This window comes from Rhinolophus ferrumequinum, chromosome 14, assembly GCF_004115265.2.
Source record: "Rhinolophus ferrumequinum isolate MPI-CBG mRhiFer1 chromosome 14, mRhiFer1_v1.p, whole genome shotgun sequence".
Classification (NCBI taxonomy): domain Eukaryota; kingdom Metazoa; phylum Chordata; class Mammalia; order Chiroptera; family Rhinolophidae; genus Rhinolophus; species Rhinolophus ferrumequinum.
The window spans coordinates 57,923,820-57,937,243 of NC_046297.1; the positions used below are offsets into that span (position 1 = coordinate 57,923,820).

The 13,424-nt window shown below is 39.7% G+C and overlaps 1 protein-coding gene across 8 annotated transcripts in view; it reads right to left on the reverse strand.

Moving 5' to 3' along the window:
* ENPP2 (ectonucleotide pyrophosphatase/phosphodiesterase 2) overlaps positions 1-13,424 on the reverse strand; it is a 98,336-nt gene that overhangs the window by 14,559 nt on the left and 70,353 nt on the right. For 6 of the 8 annotated variants that reach the window (XM_033126070.1, XM_033126076.1, XM_033126077.1 and 3 more), the window contains 6 exons: positions 12,725-12,756; positions 11,908-12,035; positions 9,825-9,912; positions 9,576-9,663; positions 8,287-8,471; positions 5,732-5,783 (listed from right to left, as the gene is read on the reverse strand). In XM_033126070.1, the coding sequence (XP_032981961.1) occupies positions 5,732-5,783; positions 8,287-8,471; positions 9,576-9,663; positions 9,825-9,912; positions 11,908-12,035; positions 12,725-12,756 (573 nt within the window). The remainder of the gene's footprint in view (positions 1-5,731; positions 5,784-8,286; positions 8,472-9,575; positions 9,664-9,824; positions 9,913-11,907; positions 12,036-12,724; positions 12,757-13,424) is intronic. The other 2 variants (XM_033126074.1, XM_033126072.1) reach the window with 1 other exon arrangement.

Here is a 13,424-nt window from a genome sequence, read left to right on the forward strand (position 1 = left end):
CTGTAGCCTTGGCATAATTGTTAACAGGGCCTCTTTTCATACTCAAAAATGATGGCAAATAATATGATCACAGTTCAGCCCTCGTGGAAGAGACATGAGGAGGAAGAGGAGAGAGAGAGCAAAAGGGGAAGAGAAATCTTAAGCTTCACTTTCTCCTGAAAGATTTCCACAGTTAAGCTTCTCCACTTCTATTCACTCTTCTGCTTTGCATGTATAGACTCAGTTTTATTCAGACCTGTGCACTTCATTACTTCCAATTGCAATTTTTGGCACATGGCTGCAACACAAATATATCATCATGTGACTAACTTTCTCTTACTTGTTAACTGGGCAAATACAGCATGAAGAAAAACCTATGCAATAGATTTGACAGTTTCCTGAAATTCATCAACCAAGCTCCCCAACCCAAAGAATCTACTTGGGTCTTCCTGAAGCATAATAGTGTCATCTAACAAAGAGGTGAAATAATCTTTGCAGTAAGAAACACAAACTTCAAAATCCAGAATAAAAATATAGACTTTCCTTTCTCAGTTTATCAGAGTGTCAAAGAACCACAGATACTCAAAGAGTCACAGCCTGACTCTGCTACTCTTTATGACATCTTGGGCAAGCCACACATTGCATTTACATTTCGTAAATGTCCCTAGTTGCACCATAAGACTGTACCTGAATCTCAGTCTTTGAACACATAAGCTCTTCATCTCCAGACAAGACTGTGAGCCTCTGCTTTGAAAATATGTTTGTCCTGACTTCTTGATATGGAACCAGTACAGTCCATTTCTTCCCAGATTAGGTTCCTACTCTATGGAATTCCAGACAGAGCCTTCATCCTACACCCCAGGTCCCTGTTTACAATAGTCTCTGGCATTTTGGGTACATGCCAAGGTTCTCTTCCAGATACCACATTTGGCAAAATACTGTGAGGCAAATCTTTTTAAGTGGTGTGGACTTCCACAGCACTCATTCTTTTCATCTTCCAAAATTTGGTCATCCAGACTTGAGTTTGTGTTTCTTTTCCCTCCTCAGCTTCCTGATTCATACTCCCACAGATTAGCTGGCTGACTTGAGAACCACATGAAAATCTCTCCTTTTTGTTTTTTTAAAAATGTTCATTCCCACAATAAAATGCCCCTACATTTTACCACAAAATCTCTACCCAAGGTCTTTCTTTTTCCTACATCCCTTCTTCTCCTTTGCCTACTGTCATTTACTGCCATGGCAACCTCCTCTGGGATTCTATTAGTGTTCTGTGCTTTCTCACTTCAACCCTTAAAACACTATGTTGTAATTCATCAACTGGCCAAATCTCACAATAAAATAATAAGAACAGGGATTTTATCTGTTTTGTTCACCACCATATCTCTAGCTGCAACAATGCCACACACATATCTACTTGGTAAATACTTGTTGAATGCTTGTTTTATTTTTCTAAAATACCATTTTTTTTATGACTCTAAAGAATTTGCTTTTTAATGTGATGTGCCTTGTATAACCCCAAGAGATAGACTAAGCAGATCGATATCATCTCCACTTTACTAAGAAGGAATTAGAGGTTTGTGATTTGTATACGACAATTCAGCTACATAGCAACTCCCAGAATGTAGGCCTCCATTCTCCTGGTCCATGATTCTTCTCCTAGTGTTTTGAAAGCAGTCTACATTTGGATACTGACTGCTGGGTTATTCTAATGGAGGGTGAATCACAGTGACGGACCAGCCTCTCCTGGGCATGAGCTCTGCCCGCGTCATGACTGTTGAGAAGCAAATGAGGACAGCAATTTGCATTAAAGCATTTGGAACTTCAGAAACAACTTCCAAACCCTGGAATGTACCAAGATTCTCTCCTGACATATTCTCTTTTTTCCAACCCTTAGAATAAGAAACACTTCCGCAGGAAAGCACAGGAACTTTAGCGTCATATAGAACCAGAGTCAAATCTCATCTCAGCTCATTATAGCTCTGTGATTCTGTACCTAAATCCCAAAGCCTCCTATTTCATTGGGATGTTGCACTGTTTAGAGGCGAAATATGTAAAGCCAGGCTTGACCCAAAGTAGCTGTAGTTATAGCTGTAGTGGTTTAGTAAAGGGTTTACGCTCTACTTCAATGTCAGCAAGGAATATTGGTAGGTAAATGTTATTAAAATTCAGTATCTAGGCCATCCAATTCATCGCGACTCTTACTATAAATCATAAACAATTACACCACTCATTGATTCCTTCCCGAAAACACATACAAGGATGCACATACACAGAAACCCTATAGAACAACTAACATATTCAGCACAACATCTTCAGAAATAACAAAAATGAGAAACATTTCAGAATTGAAAAGAACTACAGAGGAGATTCCCTGTCTAGCAATAATCAAGACTCTGCCTTAAAGTTCACAAGAATTATTAGTGTTTATTTAAGTCATTTTTCTTATCCAAACAAAATTTCTATTGTGTGTGACAAAGAGCCAAACATATATAGGTGTTAAAATGATTTTTTAATTCCTTTTTTCACATAGATAATAGTGCATGTCAACCTAAGAAAATATGAAACATTTTTATAGCAACATAAATAGAGAAAGACTAAGGTGAAAATGAATAGTGCAGTTATTCTTACAGTGAAAATTATACCTGACTGTAGTGCCAGAATTGCTTGCTATGAGAGATTTAAAACTTCCATTTTGTTCATTCATTCGTCCACTGACTCAGTGTCTCAAAGAAATGAGTTTTCATTGCACAGTAAATTTGCCAAGACATTAAGCACACGTCATTCAGAAACAATGGTCATATAATGAAGATGCAGAATTCACCACACAGCTAGAAATATTATGTCTTTAGCAAGCAGTTGAGACCACTATTTTTGAAGAGTATATATTTTTTCCTCTTCATTTTAGTGAGGGACTTGATTCTATAACAGTTGAGATAGCTATAGAAAAATATTGCCTAAGATTAATTGAATATACCTCTCTTTTGTTACCTCACACATTCCCCTGGGTTGTTTCCCTACTGTTATGCCCAGTTTTTCCAAATGTGTTTTGTATAGATGCATGAGTACTTTTATGGCATATGACATTAAAATAGCCACATATGAATGTCACAAACAGAATGTACATAGCATGTGGTTTATTCTAAAAAATAATAATAATCATCAGCTACCTACAGGTGTGTTTAAAAAAACTCAGAATAAAAATAATACAACTTACATTTGTGTAGAACTTTAGGGAAGCAATTACTCTTAGCATAACACACATATGCACTCACACCCACGTGATTCAACTCAAGAGGTTCTACTCTGGTGGAGCAGACGTTGGGTATTTCAGGTGGGAGGCTCGATTTATGACCCAGGAAACACCACAAAGGCCTGAAAGAGCTCTGACCAAGAAAATGTCACTTTGTAGCTAAAGAAATGACTGAGGTAGGATCCTTAAGGAGACAAAGACCAAGCGGCCAAGAGACAGAAAGAGACAGATGAGAGAATGCTGAGGCTTATACATATTCCAGAATCCAAACAAGGAAATGCTTTACACAAAGAAGACAATGATATATAATTGTTTTTATTTCATGTAATAGTTTTAAAGTCTCCTTTGGATCATTAAAGGCTATCCCAATAGGCCTTGAACAGACCAAGGAGATGTGCTACGATGATTCTCCCCTAGTATTTTATGTTACCAATGTGCAGTCATATCTAGGAAACTATCGGTGACACAGCTGACAGAACCAGATGTCTCAGGGAAATCAGTTCCCAGTCCAGGGTAGATGTTCAACAAATGCCCATGAGGGTCCATTTCCATGAAAGTATATCAGCTCTAAGTTTTGGTTATGTAAAATCATCTTGAAATAAGACACGAATGTTCACTTTCTGAGCAGAGCAATGGATGGCTGAGGTTACTAACTATGACTCCTTCCAGCTCTGAAAGGCAGTGACTCACCTAGAAGATGCCTCTGATTTTCATGTGCAGAAGTTTGAGGCTACTGTTTATGCTGAGTTGTGGGACTGGTTTTGTCACATGAGCACACTGCCATCAACAAACTCAATGTAGAAATTTTCTTCCCCCAGACAGAAATGTTTTAGTACCAGGAAGAGCCAGAGCGTGAATCGTGAAAACAAGCTGGGAGTCAATATTAAAGTATCATAATGACCTATTTCATTAGTGACTTTTAGAAGAGAAACATCTCAGTATTATTTCTCTGCCTTGGTGATTGTATATTTGAAAAACTCATATCATGAGACTCCGCAGCCCCTGTCCCTGGCAACATTCCAATTTTTCTCATTATGATGACATTGTAGTCCACTAGAGGTCAGATGTCAAACATTTCAAATGACTCCTAGAGTTTGTGAAGGACTTGTGTACCTTCCATCAACTAAGTCCTATCTTCAAAGCTGTGTTCATCCAATTACATGCCAAAGAGTCTTGTATGTTCTCTGATCAAAGAGAGAAAAGGAGTAGTGGTAATGCAGGAAGGAAAAAAGAAAGATGAAGATCTTTATAAAGAGGGAAAATAAGTAAATAAAATCTACTGGTTTCCTCAACCTTTACTTAATCAGATTGGAAACGGCACATATGATAAACAGAACCATATGTAAGCTAATAACTCAAGTATTGCTCTCAAGAGAATTTGACTATGTGCATCTCTAGTGCAGGACTTGGGGCTGCTGTGCTTTCAGTTCTATTTACTTTTTAATATACTTTTAGTCATTCCTTTGCTGTTATAAGATGCTATCCCATCTACTGTAGTGACCTGCATAGGAGCCTTTCCCGTCTCTTCTAATTTCTTCTAATTCTTTGGAATTTCAAAACCAGGAAAAAGAACTTGTGGGATAGATTGTATTATTGTTCTTATAATTATTGGCAGCCCTTTTGTGAAGGATTATATACTTCCACCCATTGCCATGCGACTTATAGGAGTGTCCCTGTTGAAAGAATATACTTCTCTACTCCATTGTTTTCATGTACCCTGCTTTTGCCAGTGAAATGTGAAGGGAAGTGACAAATGCCTCATAAAAGCAGAAGTGTTGCGACCCATGGCATGGTTCTGCCATTCCTCTTTTCTCTCTGCCATGAAGAGGGCATGTCCCAGGTAGGGGCTGCTCTTTCTGCCTGGATTCCAGAATAATGAGCATTCATGGGGCAGTGCCATGCTCTGCATATTGAAATATGAGCAAGAAATGCAGCTTTCTTGGTACAAATCACTGAGAATTGTTTTTCATCGCAAGCTTGCAAAAGTTGACTAATCATGCATGTTGTCATTGTATGTAAAATGAGAGAATGAGTTAGGGCTCAAGATGATCCTTATGTAAATAGGGAGTTCTGATTTGGTTCCTTCTGTGTATCTCTCCCCACTACAACATATACACTGACTCTCCATCTAGGTGAGCTACGGTATAGGTACCAGCTGCTATTATTTATCGTTGTGACTTCTAATCCCTTCATAGAAGTTCCCATCAGCACCTTAGCTTATGACCCATCAGATAGAAAATGGTATGTTTGTTTTTCAAAGGGCTTAAAAGCTATTGGGGAAAAAAAAAAGGTAATGGAATATTTCTGAGTATTACACAGCTGACATCTGTGTACATAGAATAAACCCATACTCTTTGCCAGATGGATGTTAACATCGCTTTGCAATCCAAATTTTAATTTTAAAAAATATTGTGCTTATGCTATGAAGTAAATAAGCAGTCTCCAGTTTTTGAAAACTAGAAAACAAAACTTATCTGATTGCTTTTTCCATCAACTCCTTACCTTCCGTGGACCCTTTTATATGAAGACGTTTGTTGAGTTCATCCAGTTTGTTCTTCATGTGTGAAAACCAGAAAAGAGAGAAAAGAAAAGAAATCAGAAATGTACGCTTTTCTGTACGCTTGTCTCTACTTAGTAGCCTGCTAAATTCAAAACAAGATCCTAAACTCTATAAATATTACAAGCTCTGTGGCGGAAGTACAAATTCATCTCAAATTGACATTCTAGGCTCCACTTCCTAGTAGCTCAATGGTTGTGGACACCTTCTTTAATCTCTCTATGACTTTGTTTCCTTTTCTTCAAACTGTGTATTCATGGTTCCAACCTCCCATGCCGGTAATGATGATTAGGTGGGCACATATATGCAATTTAATTAGAACAACACCTGAATATTTCAGATTAATCTCTAGTGACATTAAAATGATTCCCAAACTAATTTATGAAATTGCTTTTTCCAAAGCTGAAAAGTGATGCCTCAGCAACTCTACCCTTTTCTATTTGACAGCCATATCTAGCATATGTGTACAAGGAGACATTTGCAATAATGTCTATTGCAGCATTGTTGGGAGAAGCTAACAATTAGAAATTACTAGTAAATATTATCATATAGGAAAATGAATAAAATCACTATGGTATATTTTTTAAATGAAATATTAACTATTAACAGTAAAAATGAATGAGCTAAAACTTCATGCTTTATTGTGCATATATCTCAAAAACATGATGAACAAAATAATTATAGGACATATCTAGCTTAATAGCATTTACATAAAAATTATATTATGTATAAGTATACTATAGGTTATTTTAGGGAACTATACTAAAAATTAATTAATACGTCATTTAAGAGTTACATGTGTATGGAGTAAAAGTATAGAGACCTGCATGACAATTATACATACCATATCCAGGATACTAGTTCCCTTTGGGGTAGGAAGGAAATAGGATTGGGAAGAGAGAGGGTACACATGTAACTTCCACTGAATCCGTAATGTTTTCTTTCTCGTGATGTATGTATTGAGGTCGTTATTTTATTAATCTCTATACCTTTTTAGTATATCTGGATTTGTTTTTTTAAGAATAGGAAAGTAGTCTTTTGGAGAAACCCATAGAAAAATAAAGATAATCCATAATTCCTCCAATATGGCTTAAGATACCATATCTAAAATAGTTCTTGTTGTCTAAAAGAAAGGTAATTCCAAAAACAAGATACAACTAATGGACTCCTCTAATGTTATAGTTGGAATCCACTTCAAAGACCACTTCCTGTTGACTTTGGCAACTGCAACGTCTTGAGCTGAGGTCTGAGGATTACCTGTGTTAGAGTAATTACCCTCATTTTTTTTGTCAGAAGCAAAACTAGAAAGGAGAAAAACTAGAGGTGGGGAAAGAAGAGCAAACTGGATTCTTCCAGTGGTGAGCTTCCAAAACGGTGACTGCCAGGTCCCTAGGAATTCTGGAAGGTCGCAAACGGTAGGGGATGGGGCACTAGGAGAACTAGTCTCCAGTTCTCTGAGGTCTAATAGGAAGAGCACAGATGTACCCATTATAAAACCACACATGTAAAAATAACTGATTTCTTTGCTTTGGGTTGGAATCACATCAACTCAGTTTGGTAACACTGATTATGTCTTGCTATCAGAAGCACTGATTGGCAACCGTAAAGGTCTTTGATCGATATAGAATTCAACAAACAAATTATTGCTTAACACTTGTAGTTTGTTTGGTATTCAAAAATTGTCCAAACACAATGTGTTGGTTAGTCTCTATTTGCACCACCAGCCCTCCCCATGTTGCACCCTTCCCTACGCTGCTCTGTGTCCTGAGAGATGGACCTCTGGCTTCCTGTTGGGCTCCATCCGTGGGAGGCTCCCGCAGGGGGTTAGAGGAGAGAAAGACAACAGGGGTATTGATTCCCCCAGCTGCCTCCCTATAAGGTTGTACTATATTGGCACCCATCTACCAAATTCCATCGTTCCTTCTTACATAGCTCTTTCTCCATGTTCTGGCCACTGCTCCCCCCCTTTATTGTTCAGGCCTAGGACTGGTACCCTGCTAGTGCCAGGGCGCTTCACCATCTCTCAGTGACATCCTTCTACTGTACTCAGCCTTTGTTAATAGTCCTCTACTTAAACATGTTTGAAACGATCCCTGTAAGCGCTTTTTAAAAACCTCCTCTGTGTGGGCCACCTGTTTCTATTGGGACCATGACTGATAGACACCTGATCCAGATTAAAAAAAGAAAAAGAAAAAGTCTTCGGTGGGGGATTCTGACTCCACAAAATAGCATGATGAATTCTCCTTTTTGCCCTTCGTTTTCTATAACCTGTGCTGTCCATTATGTAGCCATAGGCCACATAAGTTCTTTGAACATAAAGCAATTAAATGAAATAAAATTAAAAATTTAGTTCCCAGCGCTCCAAAGCTGTATCTGGCCAGGAGCTAGCATTTTGGACAGCACAGATCTAGTCCATTCACATAGCACAGAGAGTTCTATTGGAAAGTTCTGCTCTACACCCAGCCATCTCCTCCATAATAAACATAAAGGTTATTTCTACCTTTGGCTCTACCTTATCATCACAGGTGCAGCCCAGGTCAAAATCAGACTGAAGGTACATAATCCCTGGGTAATTGGGTCTGGTGACTTCCTCTGGTATGGATGGCCTGAAGGTGTTGGTACGCAGAAGATGATTCAAACTTCCGTGGGTCCCATTATTGGGAGCTGGCTTCAATCCCAGGAGATCTAATGAGAAGAACAAAAAGAAGCCAGGTGCTTTGTAAATATCTTTTGATGAGATATGGCAAGAGTCAAAACCCTTCACCTTCCAAGGGTCTGAAAACTCTGAACACAAATCAGATTTGGATAAAACCAAATTTAGATAGTAGGCACTCCCTTCTTACTCCCTGAACCATTCTAGCCTGACCACGTCTGGCCACAGCTTTCTGAAACAGCATGTGCGTTGTTTGAACATAGAGACACATTCCCCCCAAAAAAGAGTGAAGGAATAGGGCCTTACCTAATTATTGCCAATATCTATGATAGTTACAACCCAAAGACCATCAGTGTCTTGCTTGTCTGTGTCTCCATGAAACTTGTTATCCCAAATTTTGAAATGAGACTTATAATCAATAAACAACCACTAGCCTGCCCTCTAATGCACTCCACAGAAGTACGGGGACAAGAGGAGGCTTTGGCCCTGTGCCTTGAAGTGCCACTGTGAAATGAACAGGCTGATTTCATAGCAAGTGAATGGTTGCCAAGCAGGCACACAGTGACTTGCCTAAGCTGAGAGGCAGGACAGGGGAGAGCTAGCAGCCAAGATGGGAAAAGAACCCAGGAGACCCGACTTTCAGACTCCCCCTCTAACCACCAGACTGGCACTCCCTTACTAAATAGGAAAAGTTGTCCTCATTCAGCAACTAGAAGTTCAAGGAAGAAAAATAATTAGGAGCACATAAATAGCTGGCCAGGATGCAAGCTGGCAAAATTTTAACTGAGCTGCAATGCGAGAGATGGAGGTGGGAGAAAGCTCTGTACGCAACTCTTGCTTCACCAGGTCTCTCTGACCAGTGGTGTCAGACTGTAATGCTATGTTAGATCAGCCAAAGGCTGCCAACAGCAACACTATGAAAACTCCTCATTAGTCAACGGGTGAAGGAAGACAAAGAAGCCATAGAAGGGAATGATATGCCGTCCTTCAAACCAATGGGCAAGTTACAACAGAATTTCTGCAAGGAGATGAGGTGGTCCCAGAAAAAAGACACCTCATTTCTTTCTCTGACATTCAGGAAGTTCGTATGGTAACTCAAGAGTGTTTCAGGGGTTGTTATTAAATAAGTGACTTACCACACATAACATTGTAAAGTTCAATATTTTCAAAGGGAGGCACTTTCGTCTTGTACTTAAATGTTGGGCCATAACCTACAAAAACGGTCTTCCAAAAGATAAGCAAACAAAAACAATTAGACATTGCTAAGGTCCACTAGTAACCCTTCCCCTGTTTAGGAATACTGTGTAACTTCACTCATACCACCGCTCCCCAACCCTTCTGAGATCACTAAAATGCATTTTCAATTCCCAGTTCTGTGATCAGACCTGCATGCTGTTGACCTTGTTATCAAATCCATGGTCTCCCTGGAAAAAACATTTTCCTGATGGTTTCTTATAAACATCCAAAGGTTTCCTACATCAAAACAATAGTATAATCAGTCAGGATTTCCATGAAATCACTGATAAAAAGCTCATTTCAGTGCACAAAATATCACTAAGAAGTGGGTTTTACACGCGTATTTATCTCTATTTTAATTGCATTATTCCTGTGGTGATGAAAAGATGACGCTGTTCATTTCTCCCAAGTGCCTTTGCTTTGACAATCAGCCCAGGACAAATGTGGAGCTCAGAACAGAAGTCACTGCGCCCTCCTTGTCCCCTGTGCTTGCACTGACGAGGCACTTGTCACAGGTAATGCTGTCTGCCTCTGTGCTTCAGCTCCACCATTGTAAGATTCTCCACGGTAGGACCATGTTTGTCCATTCACTTCTATATGCCCCTCTCTAGGCTCAATGTCAAACACATAGTAGGTACTTTTAAAATATGTCATGTTTAATCGATGAATGGAGATCTGTATTCTACAAAAATGTTTGCATACAAATTTACCTGTGGTATAATACAACTAGAGAGTATAACGGAGTGGTAAACTTAGTAATAGTGACACATCGAACAAAAGCCTAAATAATATCTCAATACAAAAATAGGAAAAGGAAACACGGCTCTCTATACATCAAAACTATTTGAACTTCTTTGTGACAAAAAGATGCCTTTTTCTTAAGTGTCACAGAGCACTTTTCCAAAAAGCTTTCATGTTTATTAATACAAATATTCCCTAAGTACCTACGGGGTATGCTGCACTGCAGTGAAGTGCTTGGAGAACAATAAAGAAATTAAACATTTGGGTCCCCACCCCTAAGAAAAGTACTTTCAGCTTGGGATAATAAGAAATACACATATAATAACCCAACGATGCAAGAGTTTAAGAGAGTAACTGCTGATTAAAATGTCTTGCTTTGATCTATGCTAATTTGCTCAACTATCATCTTGCATTTAACTTCTACTCAACAACCAGGTTTACTTCATACAAACTTATCAACTGCACCAAATTTGTTCTCTTCTAAGCTGCCCCATATATCAATGTTCCTGCAGAGGACAGCCAGCCAAGACATTGGGTCATATCTTTGTAACTTTTCCACGAAGACTCCCCATGCCCGTTCTAAATGATTTCAATAATTTCTGGTCTTCATTCATCTCTCTTCATAATCCTACATCTTTAACTCTCTGTACCACCTCCTCCTCCCGCCCCCTCCCCTGAGAATTACAGCAGGATATTTAGGTATTTGTCATGTGTCTCTCCAGGTGTTCCATGTTGATTTAAGTTCCGAGACAATGAACATTTTCTCATTATCTTCTCTCCCTTGTAAACTCACTGAAGTACCCAGCTAGAGTGTATATAGTAGTTGTTCAGTTACTACTACAGACTAACTCTCAACACTTTTCTTAAGGAGAAAGTCACAACAAGAGTAAGGGGGAAAGGGCGGCTGCCGAGTTTGTGTGGAAATGGATAAACTGTTAATGATTAACTCTTTGGAAGTAGTTAGAGCTTCCAGAGGACACATTCTACAAAAGACTCTTCAATATTGGAATATTTTGTAGTTTAAAAGGAAGCAAACACCTGAAATATTTAAGGCCAAATAAAACATGTCCACAGTAACAGAAGTTTTAAGGTTAACAACATTGTCTGAACTCCTCTATAAACGTTCCTACAGGCTAAGTCTCGTCAACTGAGACCAACTCAGTTCAGTGCAATAAAGCAGTGTCCCAGGGACACTTCTGATTTCCCCAGGAATCAGAAGAGAGGCTAGAATGTAAATTCAAAAAACTGAAAGAGAGAGAGACACAGGGAGATGCACTGAGAGGCCCCAGAAAGCCACGGAGATGCTGATACCCAGAAACTAGAGATGTATTGTCTTAGCACTAGTTGTTTGGCCAGTATACAGAATCGTTGGAAGCAGTGAGATTTCCAACAGAGATTTCTCTTTATGATGGCTGAGGACCTCCTAGCACTCCAGTTGCCAAAGAGGTGGTTATGAAGATGAGAAACAGGGACAGCCAACTCCCAAGCTACCTTGCGACGTGCCATCTGCGGTCCACCAATAAATGGATGTCCTCAATTCTTCTGTTGTTGGCATAGTGCAAACGTTTGGGGAGGTGCTGCTTCATGTACGGCTTAAAGTGCTGGTCTGGTTTTTTACACTGAAATATAAACGGAAGTTGAACTTGAGATGGACTGTCTTCTATAGAAAGGCTGAGGTAGTCTCACTCTAGAAAGTGGAAGGAGGTTTTAAGCCACACAAAAGGTCGGTTAGTGAATAAGTGGAATTGGTTATGCCCTATCAAAGAATATAAACTGAAAACAAATAGGTTAAAGAGGATGAGATAACGCTGGAGATGGAAGGTTATCAGAGAGGAGTGAGATACATTCCTGACTCACGAGAGTATCGCTAAGAGCGATTCAGACTCTAGGGCCTTTCCCAACAGTTTCAAGTCAGGGGATAGGAGGTAGGAGGGGAGGGAAGAAGGCGGCACAGCCAGGCCTCTGTGATTACATCCTCGTGGGCTTGTAAAAAAGGTCTTTATCCTGGATGGGGGAATGATGGGTGGATGGTGGGCCGACCTGGTTCAGAGAGAGCAAGGATTTGTTTAATCATGAGTGAATGCTTTTCACGACTAATGGAAAGATCAAATATTGTCAGTTTGTATCGCTGCCAAGACCATTAGGGAGCCTGCAGCTGTCCACAGGCCAGGAGTTTTGAAAGCTCTGAGGGGAACAGATATACAGGTCGGCAGGGCAATGAGGAAAATGTTCCTCCCGCCACGCCCCACGGGGGAGCGAACCCAGCAGATTAGCACGTGAAGCTGCTCCCAGGGAGGGCTGCACTTACCGTGAGATTAGCGATAATGGCTTTGGGGTCATCTGTTCAAAGAGAGAAGGAGAACAATTTCAAAAGAGATGACAATGATCACTGAGAGAAATCATTTTTGCGGCCAGACGCTCAATTTTCTTCCCCCCTGCCCCCCAAAAGGGCTATCACTTTAATGTTTTGTTGAAAAGATAGTTAAATTGTGTGTGGGTGTTTAATATTGCAGTCAGTGAAAAGCAGTTCAGTAAGTGGAACAATTCCTATAGTAAATTTCCCTGCTGGGTATCCTCTTCCGGAAGGGAATTCCTCCTTCCAAGAGCGCCAGGATATGGCTAGGTCAGTTGCTTCTTTAAAATCCCCCAAATGGTCCAAAATAGTGACTCTGGAGCCTGGAATCAGTTTATTTGCATTGAACATCAGATACTAAACTGGGTATTTGGGGCTTTTAGTGTAACTTCCTATTTATCTGCAGATCTCTGAAACAAGTTATCATCCACTTTAAGATGAATCTCTCATCCACCTAGTTCTGTCTTCTAAAGGGAGTCTTGTTTCCTCAGTAAGATCATAGGTCTAATTACATAGGTAGCTGCCCCTTCCAGCCGCAGACACACACATGTATGCACCTCCTTTATTTTCACTACCAGCAAACAAAGGATATTTTAGTCAATAGCCTGACCTAGCTAAAAGCAAAACTATGTAAATAATGGTTGTGTATAAACTG